This window comes from Pangasianodon hypophthalmus, chromosome 16, assembly GCF_027358585.1.
Source record: "Pangasianodon hypophthalmus isolate fPanHyp1 chromosome 16, fPanHyp1.pri, whole genome shotgun sequence".
Taxonomy (NCBI): Eukaryota; Metazoa; Chordata; class Actinopteri; order Siluriformes; family Pangasiidae; genus Pangasianodon; species Pangasianodon hypophthalmus.
In genome coordinates, this window is record NC_069725.1 from 11,026,598 (window position 1) to 11,053,166 (window position 26,569).

Consider the following 26,569-nt stretch of genomic DNA (forward strand, 5'->3'; position numbering starts at 1 on the left):
CACAGGGATGGGACGGGAGAACAAGGAAAGACAACATTTAGAACATCATCTTGTTTTTTTGCCATCTTGGACTTGGGACTAGATTCAATAAACAATACAATTATCAAATATTCTAACCTGCGAGGAATATGCTGGCCACCCCAGGTAATAGTAATGATGTAGTTTCCAGGGGTGGTGGGGTAATACTCAAAGCTATAGACTCCATCTCCCAAATCTTTCTTCTTACAAGGCTCCTCCAGACCCTCTGTATTATACACATGCACAAAAATCATAATCAATATAATCGTAAACATGATCAGGCATGGTTGCTACTCAGATAATGTGCTTCACTCACTTGGCCCTTTGATGGTGACCTTCAAATCTCCAGTGCCAGCTCCTTTGGTATAGACCTTAAACTCTGCAGTCTCCTTGATCCTCAGGCCTTTGGGCTGCAAACCACGGCCTTTGGCTCTGCACAGACTGGGGTTACATGCTGCAAAGGGACATGAGACAAAGTAATTAAAGTATCACACTTCAAACATGCACCAAGTTAATGCTCTGAATGGTTGGGCTTTCAGAAATGGTCAGGAAACTCCAGGCATGGTGCAGTGGAGATAAGGAACTGCAAGTGGCAGAGCTACATATCTGTACCAAGCATGGTTACATGTGGCTAAAAGAGCAGCATGATGTATTAGTAAAGGAAATGGGAGTTTTATCATAATGAGTGATAAAATGTTTTTATTAATATTCTGTAAAAAAAATAACTGCTCAAAGTGTCACTGAGTCTTTGGGATGCCCCATAGTTTCCAAGCAATAGCTATAATATAATGTCAGTTATTAAAGGAGACAGTATAAGTGAGTCACATGAAAACATGCAGCAGGTCAACAGCAAGCAAAGTACCCAACAGATCCAAGGTGACAGGAAAGCACGTCAGAGGTCAACAGGCTGATCCAAAAAAAAAGCGACAGATCACAGTTGTCCTTCAGGAGGGAGACAGAATCATCAGGGAAGAAAATAACAGCCCAGGAAATATAAGAAAGAGAAAAAAAACAACAAAGACAGACCATGTGCAGTAAAAGTCATAAATGGATTTTCTAGGACTTTTTCCTCTTCTCCCCAACAACCCACTCGCCTGCTAGTTCTACCTTTCCCTAGTGGCTCCTCACCTTCTCCAACGTCGACCGTGTAGGGGCTCTTGGAGATTTGGCCCCCAGCAAATGTTATGTAAATTGTGTGCTGGCCCTCCTGGGTGGGTTTGTAGGTACAGCGGTAGCTGCTGTTGCCTTTATCCTCAATGTGGCACTCTACTGTGTCCTTCTTGCCACTGGGGTCAACAATGACCACCTCAACTTCTCCCATTCCAGCACCTGAAAATGAAAGTTCAACAGTTAATCTTCTGTAAATATAATTTCTCTTCTTCAAAATTTTCAAAGCTACAATCCCAACCATTTAACACGTCTGACATAAATGAACTAAAGTGCTTAATCAGCATTTCTGTGATTACCAGCAGTGTATACATCAAAGTAGGTGGTTTTGTTGGCAATGTTGCCCACAGCCTCAAGACCTGGCCCCTGGGCAGTAACTTTGCTGGAGTCACCCTGAGCCATCCCCACCTCCACCTCAAATGGGCTCTTTGAAATATGCAGGCCTGCAAACAGCACTGTTACCTATAATACAAGTTAAAGGTCACAGATTGAGACTGCAGCAGGTAGAAATCATCCTGTCATCCATAATCATCCATATCTGTCTACTAGACAATGACTGTATTATCAAATCTCTATTATATTCAGATAGGACCCAATTACCTTATGTGGCCCAGTTACTTTAGGAACATAGACTACTGAGTAAGTGCGATTCTTGTCATTGTTGGGAGTGACTTTAGCCTCCTCGCGATGTCCCGCTGGGTCTTCTACATAAACCAGCACCTCTCCCTGGCCTGCACTGATTGTCTCCACAGTGAACACAGCCTTTTTCATCACTACGTTACCAGTGGGCTCAATGCCTGAACAGAGGAAAAGAGTTATATATGTAATGCCTATGGATATCTATTGAATGACTCAACAGTTGTTTTCACTGAGCTTTATACTGTGAAAAAACTTTTGACAAATGTTAACGTACCTGGTCCATAGGCACGAGCCTTTTTGGGGTTGAGTTTGGGGCGCAGTGGGGCACCAGGTTTCAGCTTTGCCTTGGGGAACTGTGACAGGTATGTCATAACCGAGTGTTCATCCACATTGGGATCAACAATTTCCTCTGGAGTGATGACCTAGTAGAGAGAAACAAGAGTAAGCAGATGAATTTATACAACCCCCCCCAAAACACACACACACACACACCCCCAAAGAGAGGGAAGGAAAAAAAAAAAAAAAAAAAAAAAAAAAAAATGTACAAGGAGTCATAACAGAGACTGTCACCTTGGAGACAGGCACCTTAGAGACCACATGCCAGTCTGTGGCATTAGTTGGCAGGCACAAAACACACGACAGCAGGAAACTTTACCAACCACACATGTAACTGACAGCACGCAATGCACCAGACTTAGTTTTGTTTTTTTTTATTAAAAAAAGGAAGACTATTTCAAAACTTCATTAGACTGTTTCATTTCTGTAGTAGCAAAAACCAGTTTAGCCAGCCTCTCATTCTTACAAGGGACTGCTTTAAGACCTTTGTAGAAAGCAAAGAGTAAACAAAATATAGTGACTGTTTATTTGCTTTGCTGTTGGTAAGGGTTTTCCAATAGTTATCAGCATCAAAAAAAATAAAAAATTTAATTTTACTCGATTTTTTTTTTTTTTTAATTATTAGAAATGAACATTGCTTAGCCAAGTCATGTCGCTTGTACCAGCAAAGTTAGCCTGAATTTCAGGAACTGGGGGATGATTTTCCTCTCAATGAAGCTATGAGGTTAAAAAGTGACCCTGAAAAGAAGCATAAAATGTCTTTAAAAAAAGTTTCATAACTCTTTTCTGTATGAAAAGTATGAAATCGAAAGTGAACACTTCATGCAACAGTAACTATAGTCTGAGCATGCCACTGTGAAGACCATATACGTATCCTTTGAAAAGAAGCTTGGAAGCAGAGAATTTTAATAAATTATTTGCATACAAATTACTTGATTAATTCAAGGAATCGTTTTAACCCTAGTGATCAGGATAACTTCAGACAAATATAGAAATTAGTCACCTGAGGAACACCGAGCCACTCGTCAGCCTGCTGCATTGCCTCACGTGCATTGTCCACAGGCTTTGTCTGATCCCAGGAGTCCCAGTCTGGACACAAACCTGAAGAGATACCAACATTCTTTTCATATATGCTTGCGCTAAATCATTAATTAGGAAATAGATTAGCATTTACCTGATTACAAACCATCTAATAAAAAAAGTTAACAAATGTTTCACTGTAATGCTGTGTCTGCTGTCCAATATCCCCATTTTTAAAGGATTTGTAATTGCTGCATTTTTAATTCTCTCTATACTATCAACTCAATTTGAATTCAAATTACTGAACTATGTAAACTCTCTCAAAAATGTAAACAGGTCCCGCCATTAATTGCTTGAAGTGTCAGATGTCTGAACCAAGACAACTTTTAATTCTTCCAACCTCCCCCACCCACCTCAGTGACCTACCTGGGGCACAACTGTCCACCAGTGCTCCCAGAGCTTTGCCTGACTGCCAGTCGCGGCTGAAGTTGGTTATTGGCAGCTCGGGCAGCTTGTTCTGGATCCAGCCCAGGAGCCTCTGCTTTGGCGTTTTCTGCTTGGCGTCATCAGTGTCCTCTTCCTCATCCCACATGGGCATGGAGATAGAGTAGTGCAGAATGAGGGTCCATATCAGCCCAAGGATGAGCTTCAGGTTCCCATCCACAATGGCTTTACTGTCTGGTGGGGGGGGTGGGGGTTTGTAGTTAGGGAAGGCAAAGAGAAAGAAGTGATTGCATATACAAAGTCCTTGAAGGATTGATGGTAATAATAATTTAAGAAAAGCTAGATGTTATAGACAACTAAAGCTGTATGTCATTTTTTTCTCATGGCCTTTTTGAACAGATGAAATCCATTTTGTATTTTATAAAGTAGTATAATTTATTTTAATGACAGAAATAACTCTTTCAAAGATGCTTTTAAAGAAAGGAAGTCTTAGCCATCTGCACATTTTCATTTTTCTCACATATCCAAATCTGCTATGATTTCTGTTAAAGTGCATGGATGGTTTGTAAATGAGGGCAAAAAGCCATGCATTAAATGATGCAGATTGTTGGCATGAATCTACCTGCAGATTTTATTTTGTTTTAAGACAAAATACCTTTTCATGTCTGTAGGAGACCCTGCTGAAGACTAACAGCAGAGGCATCATGTGACTGGCCACCAATAAGGTCAGCAGATGTACCAGCAGAGAAGCAAAAGTTGTTACCCTTCTCCACCCAGTTTTAAAATAAATACACAAAGATCTAAACCCAGCAAAGACTGGCCATGACAACCATTAGTCATGCTTAGCACTCACACTTCTCTATTTCTCTGAAAAAAATGAAGCACACACCCATCCAACCCTCTGAGCACAAATAGCCAGTTCAAATAGCAACATTCCCCACTAATTACAAGCATTACAAGCAAAAACTTTACTACTTTTGATAGAGACACATATAGCTCAAGCTTCTAGATAGCATGAGTGATTACCAGATTTAGCACAGTCATACCTTTGGAGTGGGCTGAGGTCTTGTTTTAACTGAAGCATGTTTGCTTGAGAAGACTTAAATCTCTATAGATAAGACCCTTTCAGTACAACTCCACAGTAGTGCTTCCCTCCCAAACAGAGTAAATGGGGCTTGATCAAATAATCATCGTTATGGAATTCCAGCAGAGTGGACAACACATTTGTCTTGCAGCAACATGCAAGCCCATGCATGTGTGCTCTGGTGTAGGGCTCTGAAGATTCACATAGCTGCCTTTAATCAGTAAATGCTGTTTCACTCCAGGCTCATAACCCAGCAGCAATGTTCACCAAGCTGAGCCAAAAAGTCCCTCAACCCATTAGCACATAGGAAAATCGTAGACAAAACAGCCTTAAATAGAAACCTAAATGCACTGTATATTTTAAGATCTCATAACATTTCATCCTGCTCATGACCCTCACTCTACTTATCCAACACTCCCGTTGCCATGTTAAACAATACATTTGCAATTATTTGCCTTCTCCAGAGTGTGGTCTACAAACCACAATAACCTCTCCAAAGTTTTCTGGAATTCATCTTGGTCTCTGGCAAATTCTACTGGAGTATTGAAGAATCTCAGATCCATTTTCATTTAGGGTGAAAAACAGAATGTAGACTCCTAAAAAAGAAGCTTCATAGCTCCATTATTCTCAGAGCCCTAGGGGGGATAGTGATTAAGGGAGAGGGGTCATTTCTAGTTATCATTTTCAAAAGGTATGATGGCATACTTAAGAAGCAGAACTTTGGACAGCTCAGTCTCTCTTTATTGTACATAAGAAGATGGTCGGGGGGGGGGGGGGGGGGGGGGGGGGGGGGTGAGACAGCATAGTCAGACTCCTATGACTGACAACTCATTGGGGACAAAGTTATATGGAGACAGACAAAGGGAGGAGAAAGAGAGTGTGATCTGTGTGTGTTAAACAGGTCAGCACTTGTTAGAGGGATCAGAATCACTTATATGATGAGCTGTTGAATACAGAGGGTGTGGCCACCCCCACACCCAGCAGTCATCCCACATGTAAAAGCACAGCAAAAAATGGAAACAACAAGCTGCTCTTCAATCACTGTGCTTACAGCACACTACATTGTTTTAATTGTAAAATTATTTAATTCCTTTTTTGAGCCAATTTACCAACCAGCAAATTTATGAGAGATGGGAGGAAACCAGAAGACCTGTAGGAAACCTATGCAGACATAGGGAGAACATGCAAAGCTCTACACAGAAAGTAACCTGAGGTCAAGATCATACTAAAGACCCTGAAGCTGTATGGAGGCAGTGCTACCCTCTGTGCCACTATGCCACTCTTGTTCATACCAGCTTTGATCATACTTCTGCCTCATACAGCACTATTAAAACCACCTACAGCCCCAGTTTCAGGTCAAATGTAACAATATAGCTAGCTGTGATATTGGCATTAGTTTTGGAATCACTGTGGTCTCAGTAGAGATTCGTAAGTTACTCATGGAAAACCGGTACCTCCTCTTAATTACTTTTCTCTTAGTAACCAACTAGATTGCTTTTTTTGAAGAATCCTGGGAACCACTATGACACAGAAGTGTGTGCGTGCATGGGCGCATGCTACAGAAACACTTGTGTGTCACTGTCTCTCCAACCCTCATGCCAAAACACATCACAGACTAGCAAACATATGAAACATGACAGGAATCTGTAACAGCCTCTCCACTACGTTCAGGCCTTTTTTGGACATGATCAGGGCTAGCCATGAAATTCCCAAACCAGGCATCTTATTGCCAAGAAAACGCTAAGTCGGGTACATGTGAGAACAGGGAAAAGATAGACAGACAGAGCAAGAACCCAGGGAGATATTTATGAATGTAGGTTGAGTAGTTGGGGCATAATAAACAAGTTATTTCAGAAGACGGAGTTATCAGTTTTGGATATGAGCACAGATATTCCAGACCACACATTCCCATGACTCACCGTCGCTTTGGGCTCAATAAACAACAGTGCCTGACGTCAGCACTCCCCTCTGACCTCACACCCATACCTCTGATGCACCATGACATGTACCACCACTGCAGACACTCACACAGCCTACTAATCTTGTAGGAATGACTTGTCAGCCAAGATCAATTAAGGGCAGTGATGTGGTAAAACCCATATAGATCCCAGTCAAGGTAAATGCTGTCTATACTAACTTTCAGAATCATTAGAATCCCAATATAAAACTTAGTGAGGGGGCAGTAATGGCAACAGCATGGCAGCAGGGGGAGAATCCATGTAGGAAATTGCACACATTCCAGTAAGTCTTATCACCAAGTCTTGACCTGAAATCTGGACAAACACCCACATGGATATTTAATGAGTCTGGGAGAGCATGCTTATACCCTAAGGGGTGCTTATACCCCTCAGGCCCCAGCCCAAGTGATGGAAGTAGCATTCTGTGCGCACCCAGGTTTAACCATGTTAGCCTATGCTTCAGCCTGTCAGATAGCGGAGAAAACTCAAAAATCTCAAAGAACTGTTGCATCAACAGCTCTGATTAAAAAAAAACTATGTGCTGCAGCAACACTGACAGGAGCCATCTTGCCACATGTAGGAAAACTTTCTGAAATACACAGCATATACAACATACATTCTTAAGAGCATGAACTTTGTGAGGAAACTTCCTCTTTCTTTCATTTCTGCTGCATCCAAAGGTCCCTCCCTCCTCCTCAGCCTGCCTCCATCCCTCCCTCTCTTTTGGAAATGTTCCCCCTGGTTTTTTAGCCTTAAAAGGGCAGAAGCAAACTTGATCCTGGCAGGCCACCCATTTCCCTGCACAGTGGTTTCTGATTACAAGGAGGGAGGGAACAGAGGGTGGAGGGAAGGAGGGAGGGAATGGCAGGGAGCAGAAAGCCTTGAACAGAGAAAACTGCTGCGTTCAGACTTTTGTAAAACCCCATACTGAAAGAGCTGGATTGTCATTTGGCTCCTCTTGTTCTGTGGCTAACTGTTCCATGCCAAGCTCCATCACCCTATTCTCACATATCTATCTTCCACACTCTCTCTCTCCCACACACACACACACACACACACACACACACACACACACACACACACACACACACGCCAACCACATGAAACATGCATTATCACATTATCTGCAAGCTTATATAGAATTGAAGAGTTGATGTTTATGTACTTTATTCTCCAATTTAAAAACATAGCAACTATAATGAATTTAAATATATTGCAGGTACAATGTCTTGAGATTAATGCATCTGGATTTGTGCATCAATTAACGGAAGCTAGAGACGACCTGACTGTTTCTCAGCAATTCATTTACTCAGCAGAGTCAAAGTATGATTTTATGTTTTAGCTGTTTGAGATTTGATGCACATTTTTGGCACCTAGTAGCACAGGACATGACAACATACCATAAAACCCAAGGGTACCCTAATCATTCCAGTGCATCTCAAGCACATATACATGCAACTGACCACATCCCTCATAAAAGCAATATGTAAGCATGTGCCAATTCTTGACAATTACTTAGAGACATTCTATTCAATCATTTCATTCATTAGGCAACACCTCCATTCCAGAACATACTTTCATTCCCTTGTTCTCAACTTGCACCTCTCCCTCACTGACCCTCCACACCACCCTCCCTCAAACTGTACAAAGAGAAGGAAAATTGCAGCCCCAGTCTGGAGGCTTTGCAAAAGCATACCATCCCTAACCACTATCTTAAGTAGTGCCAGAGGAAATTATCTTATCTGCTGAAAAGGATCACCAAAAAATGAATCACAGAGGTCCCAAAAGAACAGAGGAAAACTACAATCAAGTGTCCTTTTGTTAGTCTTAAAGCCACCTCACATCCTGTCCCTGTGCGCACACACATCTCCACTAAAACTGAGTGAGGTTTGGAGATCCACATTCTTTGTAAAGCTTTTCAGAAAAATGAGAAGCATGCCATGGTCTTCATGTGGTTTATGCAGCTGCTGTCTTGGTGAATCACAGTGTCCTTAAAGAAACCTTTAAAAAGTTTTCACCTAAAAATTGCCACTGCAGCATTTGAGTCACCGTGGAAGACATTCGTGCCAAAGCCCTCTTGTACTAAGAATTCAAATGACTACTTCAAAAACAGCTTAGAGTTGTAGAATCAATCTTTGGAGGAAAGTTCTTGGGTATCATGCTACAAGGTTCTTTCCCTGTGTGGTTGGTACAGGGTGCCATGCACTTGCACAGAAACACACATGACTCTTATTTGCACGATAACCTAAAAACACTCAACACTTTATAATCAATACACACTAGACTCATTTTGCTGCATTACTCCAATTTACTTACACCAACCCTTCCTTTCACAACGGCATCAGCTCCCTGTTGTGAATGAGCAGGAAATCCTGGCATTAGCAAGGCCTCCAGAACATTTAGGCCTTTAAACATTGGTAATAAAAAAGATACCTAATTTAGTGGAAAACAAATGAGAAAACAGTCTCAGCAAGTCTAACAGGAGACCAACAGGAGAAGAGAAGCTCCTAAATAGATAAATAAATTAATACTAATAAAATAATAAACTCCTACACTCTGAGAGAAAGTTGTCATACAAAGGAAAACCACAGTAACACCAACACTGGGCCTGAAAATGTCTCCCAAGTATTCAATGTTTTATTTGTCTTAATAAATGTATTTTAGGTATATTCTGACAGCATATTTTCTCCAAAATAGAGAGCTGAAACAGATATTTCCTTCAGAACTCAAATTTATGTTTACTCAAAACTGTAGATGTAATACCGTCCCCTCTGTAAGAAAGGTACAAAATTTGGCTTTTTAGGTAAAAAGCACTTTTTTTTGTTTGTTTGTTTTAACTTTATTAAAAGGCACCACCTCTGGGCTTGGAGGGAACATCTACATTCTGGGGCACCAAAAATACACATGTACAGTGTCTTTTTCAGTGTAAATCCCTTCTTCCTGTCCATTTTCCCCTTCCTAATGTTGTTGTGTACTAGTATATTATTTTAAATGCTACCAGTTAGCAGTAAATCAACTTTAAATTATATTTACTTCTAAACTTGTTCATCGTTTAGCCATTACAGCTGCCTGTAATGACTTCAGGTCCATTCAGTTATTATGAAAGGCTGTTCCATAAATGGTTACATTTATTTTCAGACAAATGCTCACTTCTGTTTAGAGATAAGCATGCCTGACTCAAGTCCTGTCCTGACTGTTATGCACTAAGACTCATGGATGAAGATTGAGCAATACAATATCAAAACAGCACATCATGCAGAACCACACCCTAAATGTGTGTTCGCACCCCTTCCACTACCTGACCTCCATCCATGCTGCATCTGTAAGAGCAACCACAAGTGAAACCTTTCAGGGCAAGAGGACCACACCCACTTCCACTTTATGTACATCTCCAAAATTTAAATGGTCCATTAGCCAGGTTCTCCCTGAGAAAAGAAAAACCTTAGCACAAGATAGCCAAACGCTTGCACTCCATTAAAGTGGTAACCCATAGAACATTTTTTATTCATCATTATTGCTGAGGTTCTGGACATATACAGACATCTATACATATGTATTTAAAGGCCATTACATTAAATGATATATAACCAAACCTTGTTACCTCAAATCATGGGTCAATATTGATGGAATCAAGCTAGTATTGAGCTGATTAAAATTAACTACCTTCAATTGCAATCCTTACTGTGATAAGTGCAAGCAGATGGAAAAAATTTTGCACTGCATCGCCTGAGGCTTTAGTACCCAATTTTTTTGTACTCTCTGGCTCCCTGGCTGCCTTGGCTTGCAACACCTCAATAAATATGCTATGTTCATCCCTTCAGGGCTTCTTGAGAAACATTGCCATGCAGAGACATATCCTTTCAGACTCCTTTCTTAACTAGAAGAAGCATATCTAATTACCAGCAATGTAGACCACAAACATGCCATGTACTGAACATATAAGTATCCTCCCTCGATGGACGTGTCTCTACATAAGTATTGCTGTTAACCAGGAGGTGGTGTAGGTAGTGCATTTTAGTGCATCCTGGCCCTGGGGTAATTTAATAATTTGTCTGGTCAAACACACCTAGTTCAACCCTGTTAATCAATTGATGAGATGAATAAAGTGGGAAAGCACCAAAATGTTGAGGCCAAAGGTACGCGAGACCCAGGATTGTGAACAGTAGTCTAGTAGATCACTAAACACTTTATGGTTTATGTGAAAGTGAAATATGGATTTAAGAAAGAAGACAATTCAACTGGCCAAGCTATTATCACCTAAAATCTTCAGAGACACATAGGACAAATTCCAAAGGACACTATCATACAGACATGATCTTCAAATTCTCTGCATATTTAAGCCCAATTAAAGCCTTTAGTTCTTTGGTTCAGGCCCTGGATTTATTTGAGTTCATCAGCATGCTCTGAGCACACACTAGCCAATTTGATCTGGAGGTGGTCAAATACCAGAGGTATTGCTATGAATTAAGCAAAAATATTCTTCCATTCTCCAAGATATTAGGATGGATGGGCAGACTTGGTCAGTGATCTTTTGGAAATGACTGTAGAGGCAGGGCTTGAATGAGGCTATATAGGATTGATTGTTTTTCATTGTAGATCTTCCAGGCTTGACCAATAACACACCCACACATGCACAAAAGCAACTTGTGTGGACAGAGCTTTACACAAATTAAAACCGAGGTGCATATGAGGATTGCCCTGAAGCTGTATGGATAACTTTGAGATGATGCCAACAACCTTGCCAGTAGGATTTAGTTCCACACCCTCCACAAAACCTACTTGTTGCGCCTAAAGCCTTGCCAGATCCGGCTGTTAAATCCAACGTGGACATTCGGCGTTTGGTTATGGAATAAATAAATAAATAAATAAATATTTATTTATTTAACAGCCGGTCAATAATAAAGTAAGCGGACCTTCAGGCCAAGACGAGTTACTCACATGTTTATTAGGAATTCTAGGTTTCAAAAACCGTGAATGAAGAGAGAATGTGCTTAGCTGTTTCAACTTTAATTGCGGTTTAAGGATCAAATGCTATTGCTACATAGTGGGAGATTCCAGCTAGGCCCAACTTTACCGACAATCCACACTTTTCCCGTTATTCCCTCTGTGGCCTACACTGTTTGGTGCCTTGAATAAATATTATTAAAAGTAAATCATGTTTTAAAGCTGAATATACGACTGAGGACAGCATTTTCATTCATAACTGTGGAATTTCTTCGATACAAACATTGTTTCAGAGTTAAACATACTCGCAAACACTGGAATATCAGTTTAAAAGAGCCAGAGAAGCAGGCAGTGCTGGGGAAACCAGCCGACTTGAGGATTCAGTTGGAAAAACTTCTGGAAAGTTAGCGGTCAAGGCAGAAAGGAAACATACTGTAATACAGAGAAGTGTAAGGGGAAAAGCGCATACCTATGGACACGAGTTTAATATTCTCCCTGTCGAGAAACTCCAGCGCCACTGACACGTTCTCCAGCTGCATCTGCCTGAAGGTGGGCCGCTGGTTGTACTTGCGGAACATCTTCTTCTGGCTGAGCACCTCGAGCAGCCCGATTAGGCGCAGACCATCGCTCAGGTCCGTCTGCAGGTTTGCGATGCGCTTGTTCACGCACTTCAGATGCTCATTGCACCAGCGAGTGAACGTGTTCTGCTGGATCTTCTTCCATGGCGCGTCCTCGGCCAGATCTTTCTCCGTGGCGGGCATGTCGGCGTCCTTGTCCGGGGCGAGAGAAGCGTTGGATGTGGCTGAGGCAGCGCTCGACTGGTGCAGGCGTGGGTGTTGACTCATTCTTATGCTCTCCGCTCGGCCTCGCTACGATTCTCACTTTTTTTTTTTTTTTAGGGTGGAGTCTTGCTAAGAGCTCTGTGCTCTTGTATTGAGTTCTTGTAACTGCAAGAAAAGAGAAATGAAGAAATAAACTCAGGAAAAAGGGTGCCTACTATGTATGTAGTAAGCTACTATATTTAGATAGAAGGTGGAACATTTATTTTATTTTTTCTATATTTGTATATATTTACATGCGTGACATTGAGGGAATTGGAGCAATGATTTTAACTATGAACACTGGAGCATGAAATGAATTTACGAGAAAGTCTTGATCAAAACCCTAGTGTTTGAAGAGATTATAAGATTAGAGAGAATGATGTGTGTGTTGGGCGTGTTTGGGACAGAGCCTTTAACTTAATGTGGGTTAAGGCGAGCCGATTCCTTAGAGTGTTGTGTAATTTAAACGGTAAATTGACTTCACTCGTTTATACGATTGCCAAAAATAGACAGAAATAATTGTTCTCATCTTCTCCACAGAACCTGCTGGCTTTACCAATATGCTAAACCAGGAAATTCACATAATACAGAACTATAACCGGCCTCACATGGGGATTTTATTCAACACAAATCTAATGACCTCGAAGTTTGAGTGTTTTTTCTCATCAGACGCATCAAATGGTGTTTCTGAAAATTATGCCTATGACGTCAAAGCACAAAAAAGATTTAATGAATTCATGAATTATGGATGACTGGGCGTAAAGAATGAAACTCAAAGCCTGGGTGTTTCTTCCATATCCAAGTAGGGTGAAGTTAACACTTGGTTTGCCCAAAGACATTCATATCATGAACCTGATGTGAATCACTTTGTAGAGACATTGTATATTCTACTTACTAAAAGTACCATTAAATTCTTGATGTAATTTCATTAGGTTGGGGAATGCATTGTAGGAGAGAGTGTGAACAGATATAGACACCCCTTTAGCCTTAGAGAAATAATACACAATGAATCAGTATGGAATTTTATATTTATATTATATTATAGAAATTATATTTGATACTATTTGAATAGGCAAAGTATGTATCATAAAATCCTTGGCAAGTTTTTTTGTTTTTTTAATCCTGTTTGTGTCATTCAATAGGGTCAATTTAGGAAACAGTAGGCTACTTAATTAACCCAGACTTTTAAGTAAATATGGCCAAAACTGTGGTAGAGGATGTTAAGCATAAAGAATGTTTCCATTTGGCCTTTTTTTCCAGAACTTTCCTCTGTAAGAGAATCTGAGGAATGCCCTCGGTCTAACTACTGATGCCCCCTGACCCCATCAACCCCAAACCCCCCCACCCATAAAACAACAACATTAAACAGACTTGCTCTCCCTCTTTCATTCTTTTTGTCCATCTGTCTCCCCATATCAATCTCTCTCCCTCTCTCTCATTCACATACACATACACAAGCATAAAAACAAATACAAAAATAAAGGACTGCAAAATATGCATATAAACAATTCTCCAAACATATACATTAAACATGTAGTTAAGTAATTCAACACTAGGTATATAATAACTATATCACCACAACATACTGTTTTCACTTGTGTCTGATGTAAATGCTTTTAAACTTCATGCATAAAGTGTAACTCAAAGTTCTGCTACTTTATCATGCCAGTCTCATTTCGTACTTTGGCGCCATCTGCAGGACTTAGACCTAATAGTTTCGACATGAAGTATAGAATTTCTTGTCATACGTCAATAGTTTTGTTATAGTAATGATAAAATTACGATGTACCTCAGATGTTAGTCAGATTGACACATACTTTAGTTTGTACACATGTGTAATTTGTTTTCAATATGAACTTGTACATGGGAGAAATAACTTCGAAAACATTTCTGTCTCATTAACAGGTGATAAAGATACTGAAAAAGCACGTCCCTACACTGATACTTTCACATTAGGTAGAAAACCCACACGATGCATGCGGCAGAAGTGCCAAGCACGCACATGGGGCACATCCGCGCGTGACGAACCGGACGAACAAGCCTTGTGGTTAACCTTCATGTGACAGTCGTCAACCGCAGAGCGTGCTATCTTCAGCAGGCGAATGAAAAACACAGATTACAGTACTGGAAAATCATCGGTGTTTTTTTCCCCCCCGGTTACTTCAAAAATGTGCAAGATGTTTCTTTGCAAGATAGAAAAACAAATTAATATGGCCCATGTAGACTGTCTTGAGCACTAAATAAACTAGATTATCTTAGAAGACGTCTTAAAAGAAATGTTAAAAACAGTTATTTTGATAAAAGTAGTTTTATTTATTTATTTATTTATTTTCGAAGACCTGCCTACTACACGAGATACTAGAACCCGTAAAATGTCTTAGGGCATCTAAAACACTGAATTGTACTTAAATGCATGTGCTCCAGGACCACAAGAAGAGTGCTGAGCAGTGATCTTGATCATTCGTTGCTGTCGGTCCGCTCAGGTGAGTTTTCCCAGTGTACACTGCGCTGTGAGCGTAGGGGGGCGCACGCGACCATCCAAGTTACACAGTGATATACAGGCGAGAAAGCAGGCCGCCGTTTTCCATAGTTTGCCTTATTTGGTGAGGAGGGCTTAATTAGGTTACGACATGTTTAAACCCCTGTAGAGAGCCGCAGGGTATGTGTATGTCGACTCATCAGCTAAAGCACAGGAAATATGCATGAGGAGAGAGAGTGTTGAAGGAATGGGAGCTGACACAGAACAGTGTAAAGAAGAACACAGGATCATGTACAGCGGTGATCATCCGGCCCTGTTCAGACACGCCTTATCTTCATGTGGGCCCCGCATTTGATTATATGCCTTTTTAACAATCAGTTGTAAATAACAACAGTGTACATCTGAAAGTACATCAGCTGTCATACCATCAATTTCAATTAAGCATTTCAATCCTATCACAAACCTAAATCACAGTACTGGGACCAAGTGTGGTTTTCTAGTCCACAAAGCAGCAGCTATTGATGATGCACACAAATCTCAGTAACTACTCACAGTACGCTGAGCATCACAGCTCGTCTGCTATGAATGTAACCGCTTATGTTTGCCAAAGCTGACTGAAGCAAAAGAGTTAACTTTAGGTTGACTTACAAGTATGGATTAATAGCATTGCAAACATTTCCATCTGCACTGTAGCTATTTCAGGCTACAGTTATCAGCACACTATAACTGTACACTTCACTCTCCATACAGTTTGAGTTGCACAACCTCTTATGACTGTGATATGAAAAATGAAAACTTTCTGACTTACATGTTTCGCGATGTTTTCCGAATGGCCTTAAGATGGTACCTTGTGAGTGCTTCACGCCGTTACGCGGAGAAGAGTGCACTATCTCAGTGTCCCTCCCTGCCGGACTGAAGTCTCCCTAAGGGGAAAGCGCGAGCTCGGTGAACTCCAGAAAGAACGCGAGTGACACCCTCTTGTTCTTTTCTATCTCCTTTTCTCCTCTCCTAACACGAGAACCTTAATTGGTAAAGTATCAAAGAGGTGGAAGAGAAGGAGGAGGGCAACCCTTTTCTATCTCTAAGCGCGCTCAGTGAGAAAGAGCTGACGTTATACGGCGATGCGACCGCGCCTTCGGATTTTAAAGGTATGATGTCACCCTGGCTGCGCGCGCCCGTATCCGCTTCGTGTGTGTTTTGTGTGTGTGTGTGCGTGTGTGTGTGTGTGTGTGCGTGCGCGCGCGCGCACTGTACTGTTAGCTCTCAGGTCGAAGAACCTTCTTGAGCAGAAGCATTCCCAAAGTCTAACTGGCCACGTCCCAATTAAATCACACACTCCCGTATAGTACACTGCCACAGGTTAGTCACCACAGGTGGAGTACTCCTGTTCAACATGCTGTTTAGTAGGCTACGGTAGTATACCTCATTTTCACCCGGTTATTTCACAGGTTTTATTATGGACTGCTCTACTTCTTGCTACGCTCTAAGCCTGTCCCATAAACTTTAAAGGATTAGAAAGTCTGTGCACAGCTTTCGAGTAGCACTTTAATCTATGGCCTAGTTGTGTTAGGCCGACAGGATTAGTAGGCTAATCACAGATTCCTTTGACTCAAAACATGACCCAGATATGTCCTTAAATATGGACGGAGGATTTAATAAGGACATATTTGACCCAAAACATGACCCAAATATGCCCTTAAATCCTCCGCACAGATTAGATCAATTGGGCTATATTGTGTGTGTGTGTGTGTGTGTGTGCGCGTTGTAACTGAGAGTGAAAGAGTGAAAGAATAATTCACAATTACACTGTGTATAATTACTGTTCAAAGATCAGTTTATATTATTTTATACCTTTTATTCTGAAATTATTATTCTGCGGCACTAATAAAATTATAAATGTATTAATGTATTCCATATTTTCTGAGATATTCACATCCTTTCTCTGAACAGGAGAGCAGTGGTACAAACCCTGGATAACCAAGAGTAGTAAAGAGCAGCAGTCTGTAGTGCTCTCGGCAGAGATATAAAACAGATAACAGAGCAGTCCGAGGGCTGAAACTGTCTGTATTAACTGTTCTACCTTTTGTTTCAGTTTGTTTTGCCTGACTAACAAGATCACGCCAAAAGCCTTGCCATCAAGCCAGTGACTATTGGTGTGTTAAAGTCACTGCTGAGATGGAGATGACATCCAAGCTCTTTATAAGTCAAGTGAAAATCTTTTGACTCCTTTGCGGCCCCAGACTATACCTTCATGAATTCCTCCCAATACCAACTTCTATGGATTACGTTAAACTCTGGAACCATTGAAGAAAATCAGAAAATATCACCATGGTAAAGGATTGACTTAATTAATGATCTATTTGTGTTGTGGCCTCATACATCACCAGAATTAAAATAGAACCATGGAGATAAGATGTAGATGTTGATAAACTGAGACATACACTACATCACAGATACAGGGGGATAATAAAGACAGATTTAAAATTACTGCACTGTAACTGGGTAATGCATGCTCATGTTAACACAGTTACACTACATTTAATAAAATTCATATCATCATAATATAATGAAACATTTTAAACATACAATGGATATACCCTTGTGAAATGGCAGGTTTTTGTGAAGTAAAAGAATGACACTAAGATAAATCATGTCAGATCTTTTCCCACCTTCAATGTGAAATCGCAGAGTATACAAATAACGTGAAAAACAACCTGAAACTTCTTTTTATGGAAAAAAGGAATAATAAACAACTTATAATAAGCTAGTTGCGTAAGTGTGCACACCCCTAAACTAATACATTGTTGAAGCACCTTTTGATTTTATTACACCACTCAGTCTTTTTGGAAACTAAGATTAATCATGTCAGAAAAATAAAAAAAGTTACAATAACCTGGTTGTGTGAGTGTGCACACCCTTTTAATTGGGGATGTGGCTGTGTTTCAGAATGAACCAATATTCAAAAGTAATTATCATACAGCTGCCATCAATGAAATTATTCTGATTACCCTCTTGACATCTTCTTGGTTTCATCTGACTGCTGAAGCCATGGTCCACAAAGCACTTACAAAGCATGTATGTTATCTCAATTGTTGAAAGACATCGACCAGGGGAGGGGTACAAAAGAATTTCCAAAACATTAGATGTACCACGGAACACCTTGAAGGCCATCATCGACAAGTGGAAAAAATGGGGGTACCACTGTGACATTACCAAGAACAGGACATCCCTCCAAAATTTACAAAAGAACAAGACAAAAACTTACCTGGGAGGCTACCAAGAGCCCTACGGCAACATTAAAGGAGCTGCAGGAATATCTGACAAGTACTGATTACTACTAAACATTCTCTTGAATTATTCACATATCTGGGCTACGGGGTAGGGTGACTAGAAAGAAGCCGTTTCTCACAAAAACAATACAAATACCAGTCGGTTTTAGTGCAAAACATTCAGGTGTCTGCTAGTAAGCTGAAGATGAAAAGGAATTCAACTTTTCAGCACAACAATGACCCAAAGCATACATCCAAATCAACAACGGAATGGCTTAACCAAAAGAAGCTCAATGTTTTTGAATGGCCTAGCCAGAGCCCAGACCTGAATCCAGCTAAACACCTGAAGCAGGCTGTGCACAGGAGATGCCCTTACAGTTTGATGGATCTAGCATGCTTTTGGAAGAAAGCGTGAGAAAATACTGCCAAGTCAAGATGTGCCACGCTGATAGACTCTTACCCAAAAAGACTGAGTGGTGTAATAAAATCAAAAGGTGCTTCAACAATGTATTAGTTTAGGGGTGTGCACACTTACGCAACTAGCTTATTATAAGTTGTTTATTATTCCTTTTTTCCATAAAAAAAAGTTTCAGGTTGTTTTTCACGTTATTTGTATACTCTGCAATTTCACATTGAAGGTGGGAAAAGATCTGACATGATTTATCTTAGTGTCATTCTTTTACTTCACAAAAACCTGTCATTTTAATGGGGGTGTGTCGACTTTTTATATCCACTGAAGGGTTTATGAAAATTACTAAAGCAATAAAAATTGGTTTCTATCCAATAATCTCTCTATACAACCAAAACATTACACATAGATACTGTATATATTACAAGCCAAATCTTTAATTGGCTTACTATTATTTTCACTATGGAATTAGAGCCATTATTACAGACATAGAACAAGGAGTTGGCTCCAAGAAATGGTCTCCTGTAAGTCTATCAAATAGCTACTAATAGTCACATAGTGTATTAGAAGATGTAGACACAATATCTTTTTTTTGCAGACTGTTAAACCTTCCTGACACTGAAAATTTATACATTCATATAACAACAAAATGAAAATAATTTTTATTGTCGCACTGTGATAGCTTGGAAGATACGTAAGTTTATAACTTTAAGAGAGATACCTTTTTACAGTGTTGCTTGAGGGTTTTATCATTCAGTTGTACAAATGTGCACTAGTTGTTAATGGTGTGCTCGACAGAGCTGTCATACATAGAGGGGTTCCTTATATAATCTCTGCAAACACACCACCCACAGATGAGGAACAGTGCTGAACTCTTCAAGAGCACTTAGTACTAAGGTTTAAAGTCTTTTCTTTGCATTTTACAGTTTTATTATATTTTCAGTTAGTGTGTGCATATGTAAAAGTCAGAAGCTAATATTCAGTTACAAGGTCAATTGTGATCTTTCCACCTTATTGGCCTGTATTTCTCTGCTTTATTTTGCATGTCACCATAACATTTTTAAATGCCTCAAAGTCTGTCAGTTTGCACAGATCAAGACGAGACAGGCATAACCAAATTTCCCATTTGTTAGAAGAGACCCAAGGAGGAGGGAAACTTAAAGCAATAAAAAAAAGAGAGCAAATGAGGACAGACCCAACCACTGCCAACCTGATGCCTGACAAGGTGGCAACAAGCCGTCAGTCCAAATATACAGCTACAAACATGATGCAGTATCAGAGAACCCATAAAATTAGAGCCAGATGAAATTTGTGTGTCTCTAACAGAGAAGATGGCACAAAGCTTAAGATCATACACAATGAGCCCTCCAGTCAACAAGAGACTTTAGAGGATGTTTTCAGAATGTGCACAATATGTATAAAAGCTTGCCTTTGTTTTGGGAGGAAAGGAAAATCTATTGGCGCACTTTCTAAGATTAAATTAACTATAGCAGTGTAAGTAAATATTCATTTAGGGTGGTCCAAAAAATAATATAAACCGTATGAGATATTATGCACTGTGTTGTACACGCCTACTGAAACAGCTTTAGTGTTAGGTACAACTCTGTGTGTACAGTCTAACAGATATGAAAATATGTCGTCATTACTGGGTCCATATTTAGACTAATAAAATATTCAGCTGTGTTCATGACCAGTAAAAACAGATCAAAGAAGAGAAACAAGGGTGAAAAGGAGGAGAAAAAATAAACAAGATAGATCTTGCTTTTATGCAGCCAGAAAAACATGCCTTTCCTCACATATCAGATCTTTATCTAAGCTTAACAAAGTAAGAAAAATCACATCCTCTGTCTGGAGCACAGTAGTGCTTAGTAGTTAGGAGTAGTTATTTCGGCAAATGTTCACATAAGAAGTATTTATTTAAGTAAAACTAGAAAATGAAAAATAAAAAAAATGAAAACTTATAAAATAAGAAAGAATTACCTTTAGTGTCCATGGTTGGGAGATGATATAGGAGGAAAAGTGATAGAGGAGAGCTTGCTGGTGGGAATGAAATTGGTAAATGACCAAATTGGGGAGAAAATGAATTCCTAAATCATCATGCACTTGCCTCAAAATGCATTTGGCCTAATGTATGGAAATAATCACTTCAATAGTTATATACAGTATTTAAATTAGCATAAAACTACACCATTCGAATAATTCACATAATTCAACCTTTAGGCACTTCCTACAACTCCTACCTGAGGACAAAATTAGGGTCAAGTGTGTGATGAGTGCAGTTTGCAGTTTAACAGTTTGCTAAACTGGCAGCTTTAAGTTATATCTTTACTTATTAGCTACTTGAATTTTAATGTTAGTGCAAAACTAAATAAATGATGTTTGGACACTGAACACGGGGAGACTTGTCATCAATTGTCTACATATTTCTGACTATTGCTTTAACGGTGTGATATTACATTAGCAAATTACTAAATAGTAAACAGAACAAATTCTTTATAGACATGATACTCTTTTTTTCTGATGGGGGATTTAACTAGATGGTTTTTTTAAGGGCAAACAGAAAAACACATGAGGCGGTTTGTCAGTGGGAGAGGTGCTGAATGTGACTCATCTGCTTTGGGATGATCTACGTTTTGACAGGAAGCTCTGATGACAGATATAGCACATTTTTCCACAGTAACACCAATGCTGTATGGCAGAACAGAAAGCATTAATGGCCATTGTCAGACCACAATGTTGAAACTCAAATGTGAGCCAAGGGTCCAACTTTTGTGAAACCATGGTTTTGCAAGAGAACAAAGTTACATGCAACATAAAGAGTCAGAAATTCCAAAATCAAGTTCAATTCAACAGGAATAGGATTGTGTTTGACTTTAAGTGTCTAAGACAAATGACAGTGTTAGCCACCATCATTTGTCTTAGACACTCAGTGGTGTCTGCTTGGTTATTGATGATGATGTTGAGTTTGGGGAAGAATACTGACCTCTGAACTTATCCTGAATATCTGTTATTCTGTTCTTCCACTTTTATTTGCTTTGGGCTCAGCCTTAATACCTGTTAAAAGTAGGGCTGGACAATAAACTAAGCAGCGTGTGGAAGGCTGACAGCTTTAGAGGCATAACTGTTCATATTTTTATTATTTTATTTCTAATGTCATCTGACAAAAAAACACATATATACACAACACCGCAATGTGTTTATTTAAGTTTTAATTAAAGTACTGCCTTGCAACCCAGAAATACTGTATAAGAGTCCCTAGTGCCTGGGCAGAGAATCCTGGAAAGTGAAGCGCCGAAACTGAATGTGATTTCAAAAATAAGGAAATGAAAAGTGTATAAATATGTACTATAAAGAGCAGTATGTAATATAAAAAATAATAAATTGAATCAATATTTGGTGTGACTAACCTTTACCATTTAAAAGGCATCAATATTTTAGGTACACTGTTGTGCAGTTTTGTAATGAAATTGGCTGGCATGCTGTTCCGAGACTTTGACTGCCTTGCTTGCTTTGGTTTTTAAAAACTGCCTATTACTATTACTATGTTACCTTCACATCATAGTGTGAGGATGGACTCTTAACACTGGAATATGACAGTGGTTACACATGTGTTTTATCTGTGAGACAGGGGACAGCAAGGCACTGCATTTTTCCTGTGTCTGGAGAATTCAGACTGTGGTTTACTTCAAGGCCATAACACAGAGTTTGTGTTAGCAGTGTCTGTTTATAACATCTACCAGGCTAGGTGTTAGTGAAGGTTTAGTTAACTGTCTAAGATTCAGAGATGGACAGCAAAAACTTCATGGAAATTTAACATCAAGAAAGAATCATCTTAAAATTAAAAATAGTTGATCTTTTTTCCCATTTACTCCCCAATTTGTTCACCTGCCAATTCCCACCCACAAGCCAGCTCTCCCCTATCATACAACACCTACCAACTGGGGAGGGTGAAGGCTAACATGTGCCTCTTCTAAGACTCATGAAGCCAGCCAACATCTTTTCAAACTGCTGCTCATGCTGCACCACAAGGCACCGTAACACAGTTGGAGGAAAGTACTGTTTCCCTTCTTCCACATACATGAGCTCACAGATGCACATGATTGGCCAGTGTCATTGTGACAGGGCAGACAGAGTATGCCACGCCTCTAACACAGACAGCACAGCCAACTGTTGCTCCTTTGGATCCCAGCCAGGGATGGCTATGGCATAATTGGGATTCAAACTTGCAATCTCCTGATGCTAGGCAACTAGCCAAATGTTCCCACAAGGTCAAAACTGTCAGATATTCCTATCCTTGTAAGGACATTTGGTCCCCACCAAGATATAAAACCATGCCCATGCACACAAACACAAACACACACACACACACTCATTAACATCTTCTTAAATATGCACTCATAAATGCCTAGAGCTATTAAGCAAGTATGTACCATCTGTTTCACTGTAAGTGGATATTATAGCATTATGAGTCAGAGTCTGTGATTCTGTTGTGTAAGATCAGCGTGATCTTGCCCGACTATAGGACATTGCAGGAAACTGGTAGAGCATAGGTGCTAGAAAATTTTTAAATGTTGTAGCATAGATTAAATTATGGCAGTGTTACTATAAGTGCTGAGATTTGTACCTGTGAAAATAACAAAAGAGAGTGTCTATTGTACTTTTTTTTTTTTTTTTAAATTAGCCTAGGGAAATCCCTTAGCTACTAGCAGATGTGAATGTTAACTCTAGATTTCTTCAATTCATGAAGTTGAGAGAATGTTTGACCTAAATATGACTCACTGTCACAAACCCACTGTCACAGAATTCCTCTTTGCCTAGACTGATACAGAAAAATAATGTTTCATCTTGTTAGTTTTACAAGCACTGACAGGGACATTGAATTTGATTTCCAGCTTAGCCTTATTTGCACTTCATGTGCTAACTGATAATTGATTACAACTACTAATGGCACTAGATGGACATATGTACATCACACACCTATTCAGTAATATTTTGCATGGGTGTGATTGTAATCTATTTTGTATTAGCACAGGATGAAGTTTGTCCTGGCATACGCAGCAAAATGCTGCATTCTACCACCCCGGGGATGCTTCACTTTCCTCAGAGCCTAACTAATTCCACTTTGATATTTGTATGTTTTTATGTTGCAGGTTTTATTTTTGGACATTGTACATTAGGCATTGGCATTGTATGTGACTGCATCAGTATTAGAAATGATATACACTATATGGCCAAAGGTTTGTGGACACCTGACCATCGCACCCATATGTGGGCCTTCCCCAACCTGTTGCCACAAAGGTGGAAGCACACAATTGTATAGGATGTCTTCGTATGCCGTAGCATTACAATTTCCCTTCACTTTAACTAAGGGGCTCAAACATACACCAGCATGACAGTGCCTCTGTGGACAAAGTGAGGTCCATGACGACATGGTTTGGAGGTTATTGTAACAGAAGGGGGGTGGGGGGAGAGACTAAATCTGGAATGGGATGTTCAAAAAGCACATATAAGTGTTATGGTCAGGTGTCCACAAACTTTTGGCCATATAGTGTAGGTATCAGAAGCTATGTACTATACAACAGCTACAGAGATTATAATAGGGGAGCCTTGAGTGTGTATTCAAGAATTCTAATGGAGAAAGAAGTACAAAAACCTGAACAGGAATAAAGAAATTTTGTCATACTATCTGACAGAATGAAAGCATTTCCTGAAATGCCTAGAACTTGCAGAAATGCCAAGTGCAGAATAAGAAATGTAACTGTTATGTATACAGAATCCAAGCTGACAAACATAACACTGAAATATTCATTCATTCATTCATTTTCAGTAAATGCTTTATCTTGGTTAGGGTTGTGGTGGATTCGGAGTTTATCCTGGCAAAAATGGGCACCAGGCGGGAGAATTCACCCCGTGAAAGAATTTCATATTCTTTGTCTCTTCCTCAATTAAAACTGTTTGACATTTCATTTCTGTGCTGTACCACCCTTTTCCCTTCTTTTTTCTTTTTTTCTCTCTGTTTATCCATTCTCTTTTCCTGCTCACCACTATTGCAGTTTTGTGGATGGAATAATGATGATAACAAAAAGATAATTATAATTACCTGAATTCCATCCGAAAGAAATAATAAAATAAATTTTAAAAAGAGAGCATTCACCCCATATAGCATACCAATCCATTGCAGGGCACCATTCGCACACATTCACACACATTCACACACTCAATCACACGTAAGGGAAATTAAGTGTAGCCAGTCTGCCTGTCTGTCTGTTTTTGGACAGTGGGAGGAAACCAGAGAACCCGGATGAAACCCATGGAAACACAGGGAGAAAACCTCTACTTTCTAATAGCTACAATGCAGATTTACAGCACAATTGCAACGTTACTCTCATGAGTAAAGATGCTTGTCAGTTCATTCGCATAGAGAATGTTAGACAAGAAACTTAGACTAAACCTGATGCTAACTATCTGTAAACTCCTGCTAGCTAGACTGCAGCCTTACTGTTTTATATTTTTATAGCAGTAGCTGATAATGTTTTAACAGTAGCCAAGTTTCCATCCACTTTTTGTGCTTTTCTGTTATCGACAAAGTGAAAGTGCATATAAAAAAGTTTGTGAAATTTGCTGTCTCCTGTGTGTTTCCATCTATTTGGCCTTTTACCGATAAAATGGTGTGCATGATGATGTTATCCTTAAAAAGAACAAATTGCCGCATAAGTTTTGGTGTATCGCAAAAGAAATCTGCTCTTCAGTCGTTTCCATACATAATTTTGTGTATATCACAAATTGTATACCTTTTGCATACCACATGTCCTCAAATCTTTGTAAAATGGAGAGAGTATTGAGACAATTCATTGAAATTGGCCAGCTTACTGTCATTTTAATTTCACAAATAATTGCAATTGTAAGAAATATCAGAAGACGACGTCAGAGCAGAGCAGTTACTCGTCTGATAGGGCTCCATGACTGCCCCTATGTGACGAAGCCCATGGGTCTGGGAGAGACCACACAATAGGGTGTTCTGGGAGTTGTGGAGAGACACTTCACAGAACATTTTAGAATGCCATGGCCCACGTTTGAGATGCTATGTCAATTAATTGTTCCTGATGTTGCGCCTGATGCATCACAGGTTGCCACCAACCACTGGTTCCCACCTGAAAGTGGATTGCCATTGCCATGTTCAAACTGGCAACCTGCACTGAGTACAGAGTAGTGGGGGAAACTTTCAGGGTTAGTAAAATGACTATCCATCGTTGTGTGTGTGCTGTGTGCACAGCTATTAAAGAAAAATTAATGTAGCATTATATCCGACTACCAAATGTAGCAGAGGCCAATGAAATTGCATACTGTAATTCCTTGGCGCATCTTGTGCCACAGATTTACGGTGAGCTGGATGGCACGCACATCCCAATTCTTACCGTAACGGATGGATAAATTCTGTCATGTAACACTTTTTTTGTGTGAATGGCATTTTTTTCGATAAAAAAATTCCTTCCAACGAAAAACGATTATGTTGACACTTGTGAAATTTTGTAGAAAATTTGCGTTTCCATCAGTTATATCAGTAGACATCATCAGTAAAGCGCTAAACCTTTCACAAAAAAACCCTTGGCTGGAAACACAGCTATTGTCACAGGTACTGTGGTTACAGTTACCAGACGTGGTTCTCCCCAAACACTGGGGAGAACATGTGCACCCTTTGACTCCACAAATCTATGCCCATTTCAGCAGTGCAATGGAGGCCTAGCTCTGTATCAAACACTGCTGACTTTTGACCGAGTGGAAGTTTTCAAGTGGGGCCACTCAGACAAAGCAGAGTTTTATGAGACATTGAAATGTTCCACACCTGATAAGTCACTGATTATTTTATTTGCTTTGGTTTGTTAGGTCTGTATTTCAGTATTTGTCCTCGAGTTGCTCTCTCGCAGCGTTTGTGGGGCTGCTGTTTGTGAGAAGGATTTTTGCCTTTGTGCTGCTCTCCCAG

General features: G+C 39.8%; 1 protein-coding gene across 2 annotated transcripts in view; it reads right to left on the reverse strand.

Moving 5' to 3' along the window:
- flna (filamin A, alpha (actin binding protein 280)) overlaps positions 1-16,014 on the reverse strand; it is a 31,037-nt gene extending 15,023 nt beyond the window's left edge. For both annotated transcript variants that reach the window (XM_034311887.2, XM_034311886.2), the window contains exons 1-10: positions 15,719-16,014; positions 12,080-12,557; positions 3,607-3,858; positions 3,164-3,261; positions 2,099-2,246; positions 1,786-1,982; positions 1,485-1,647; positions 1,147-1,347; positions 335-472; positions 118-244 (exon numbers count right to left, since the gene is read on the reverse strand). In XM_034311887.2, coding sequence (XP_034167778.1) covers positions 118-244; positions 335-472; positions 1,147-1,347; positions 1,485-1,647; positions 1,786-1,982; positions 2,099-2,246; positions 3,164-3,261; positions 3,607-3,858; positions 12,080-12,455 — 1,700 coding nt within the window. In that variant the 5' untranslated portion in view covers positions 12,456-12,557; positions 15,719-16,014. The remainder of the gene's footprint in view (positions 1-117; positions 245-334; positions 473-1,146; positions 1,348-1,484; positions 1,648-1,785; positions 1,983-2,098; positions 2,247-3,163; positions 3,262-3,606; positions 3,859-12,079; positions 12,558-15,718) is intronic.
- Between the last annotated feature and the right edge of the window lie 10,555 nt (positions 16,015-26,569).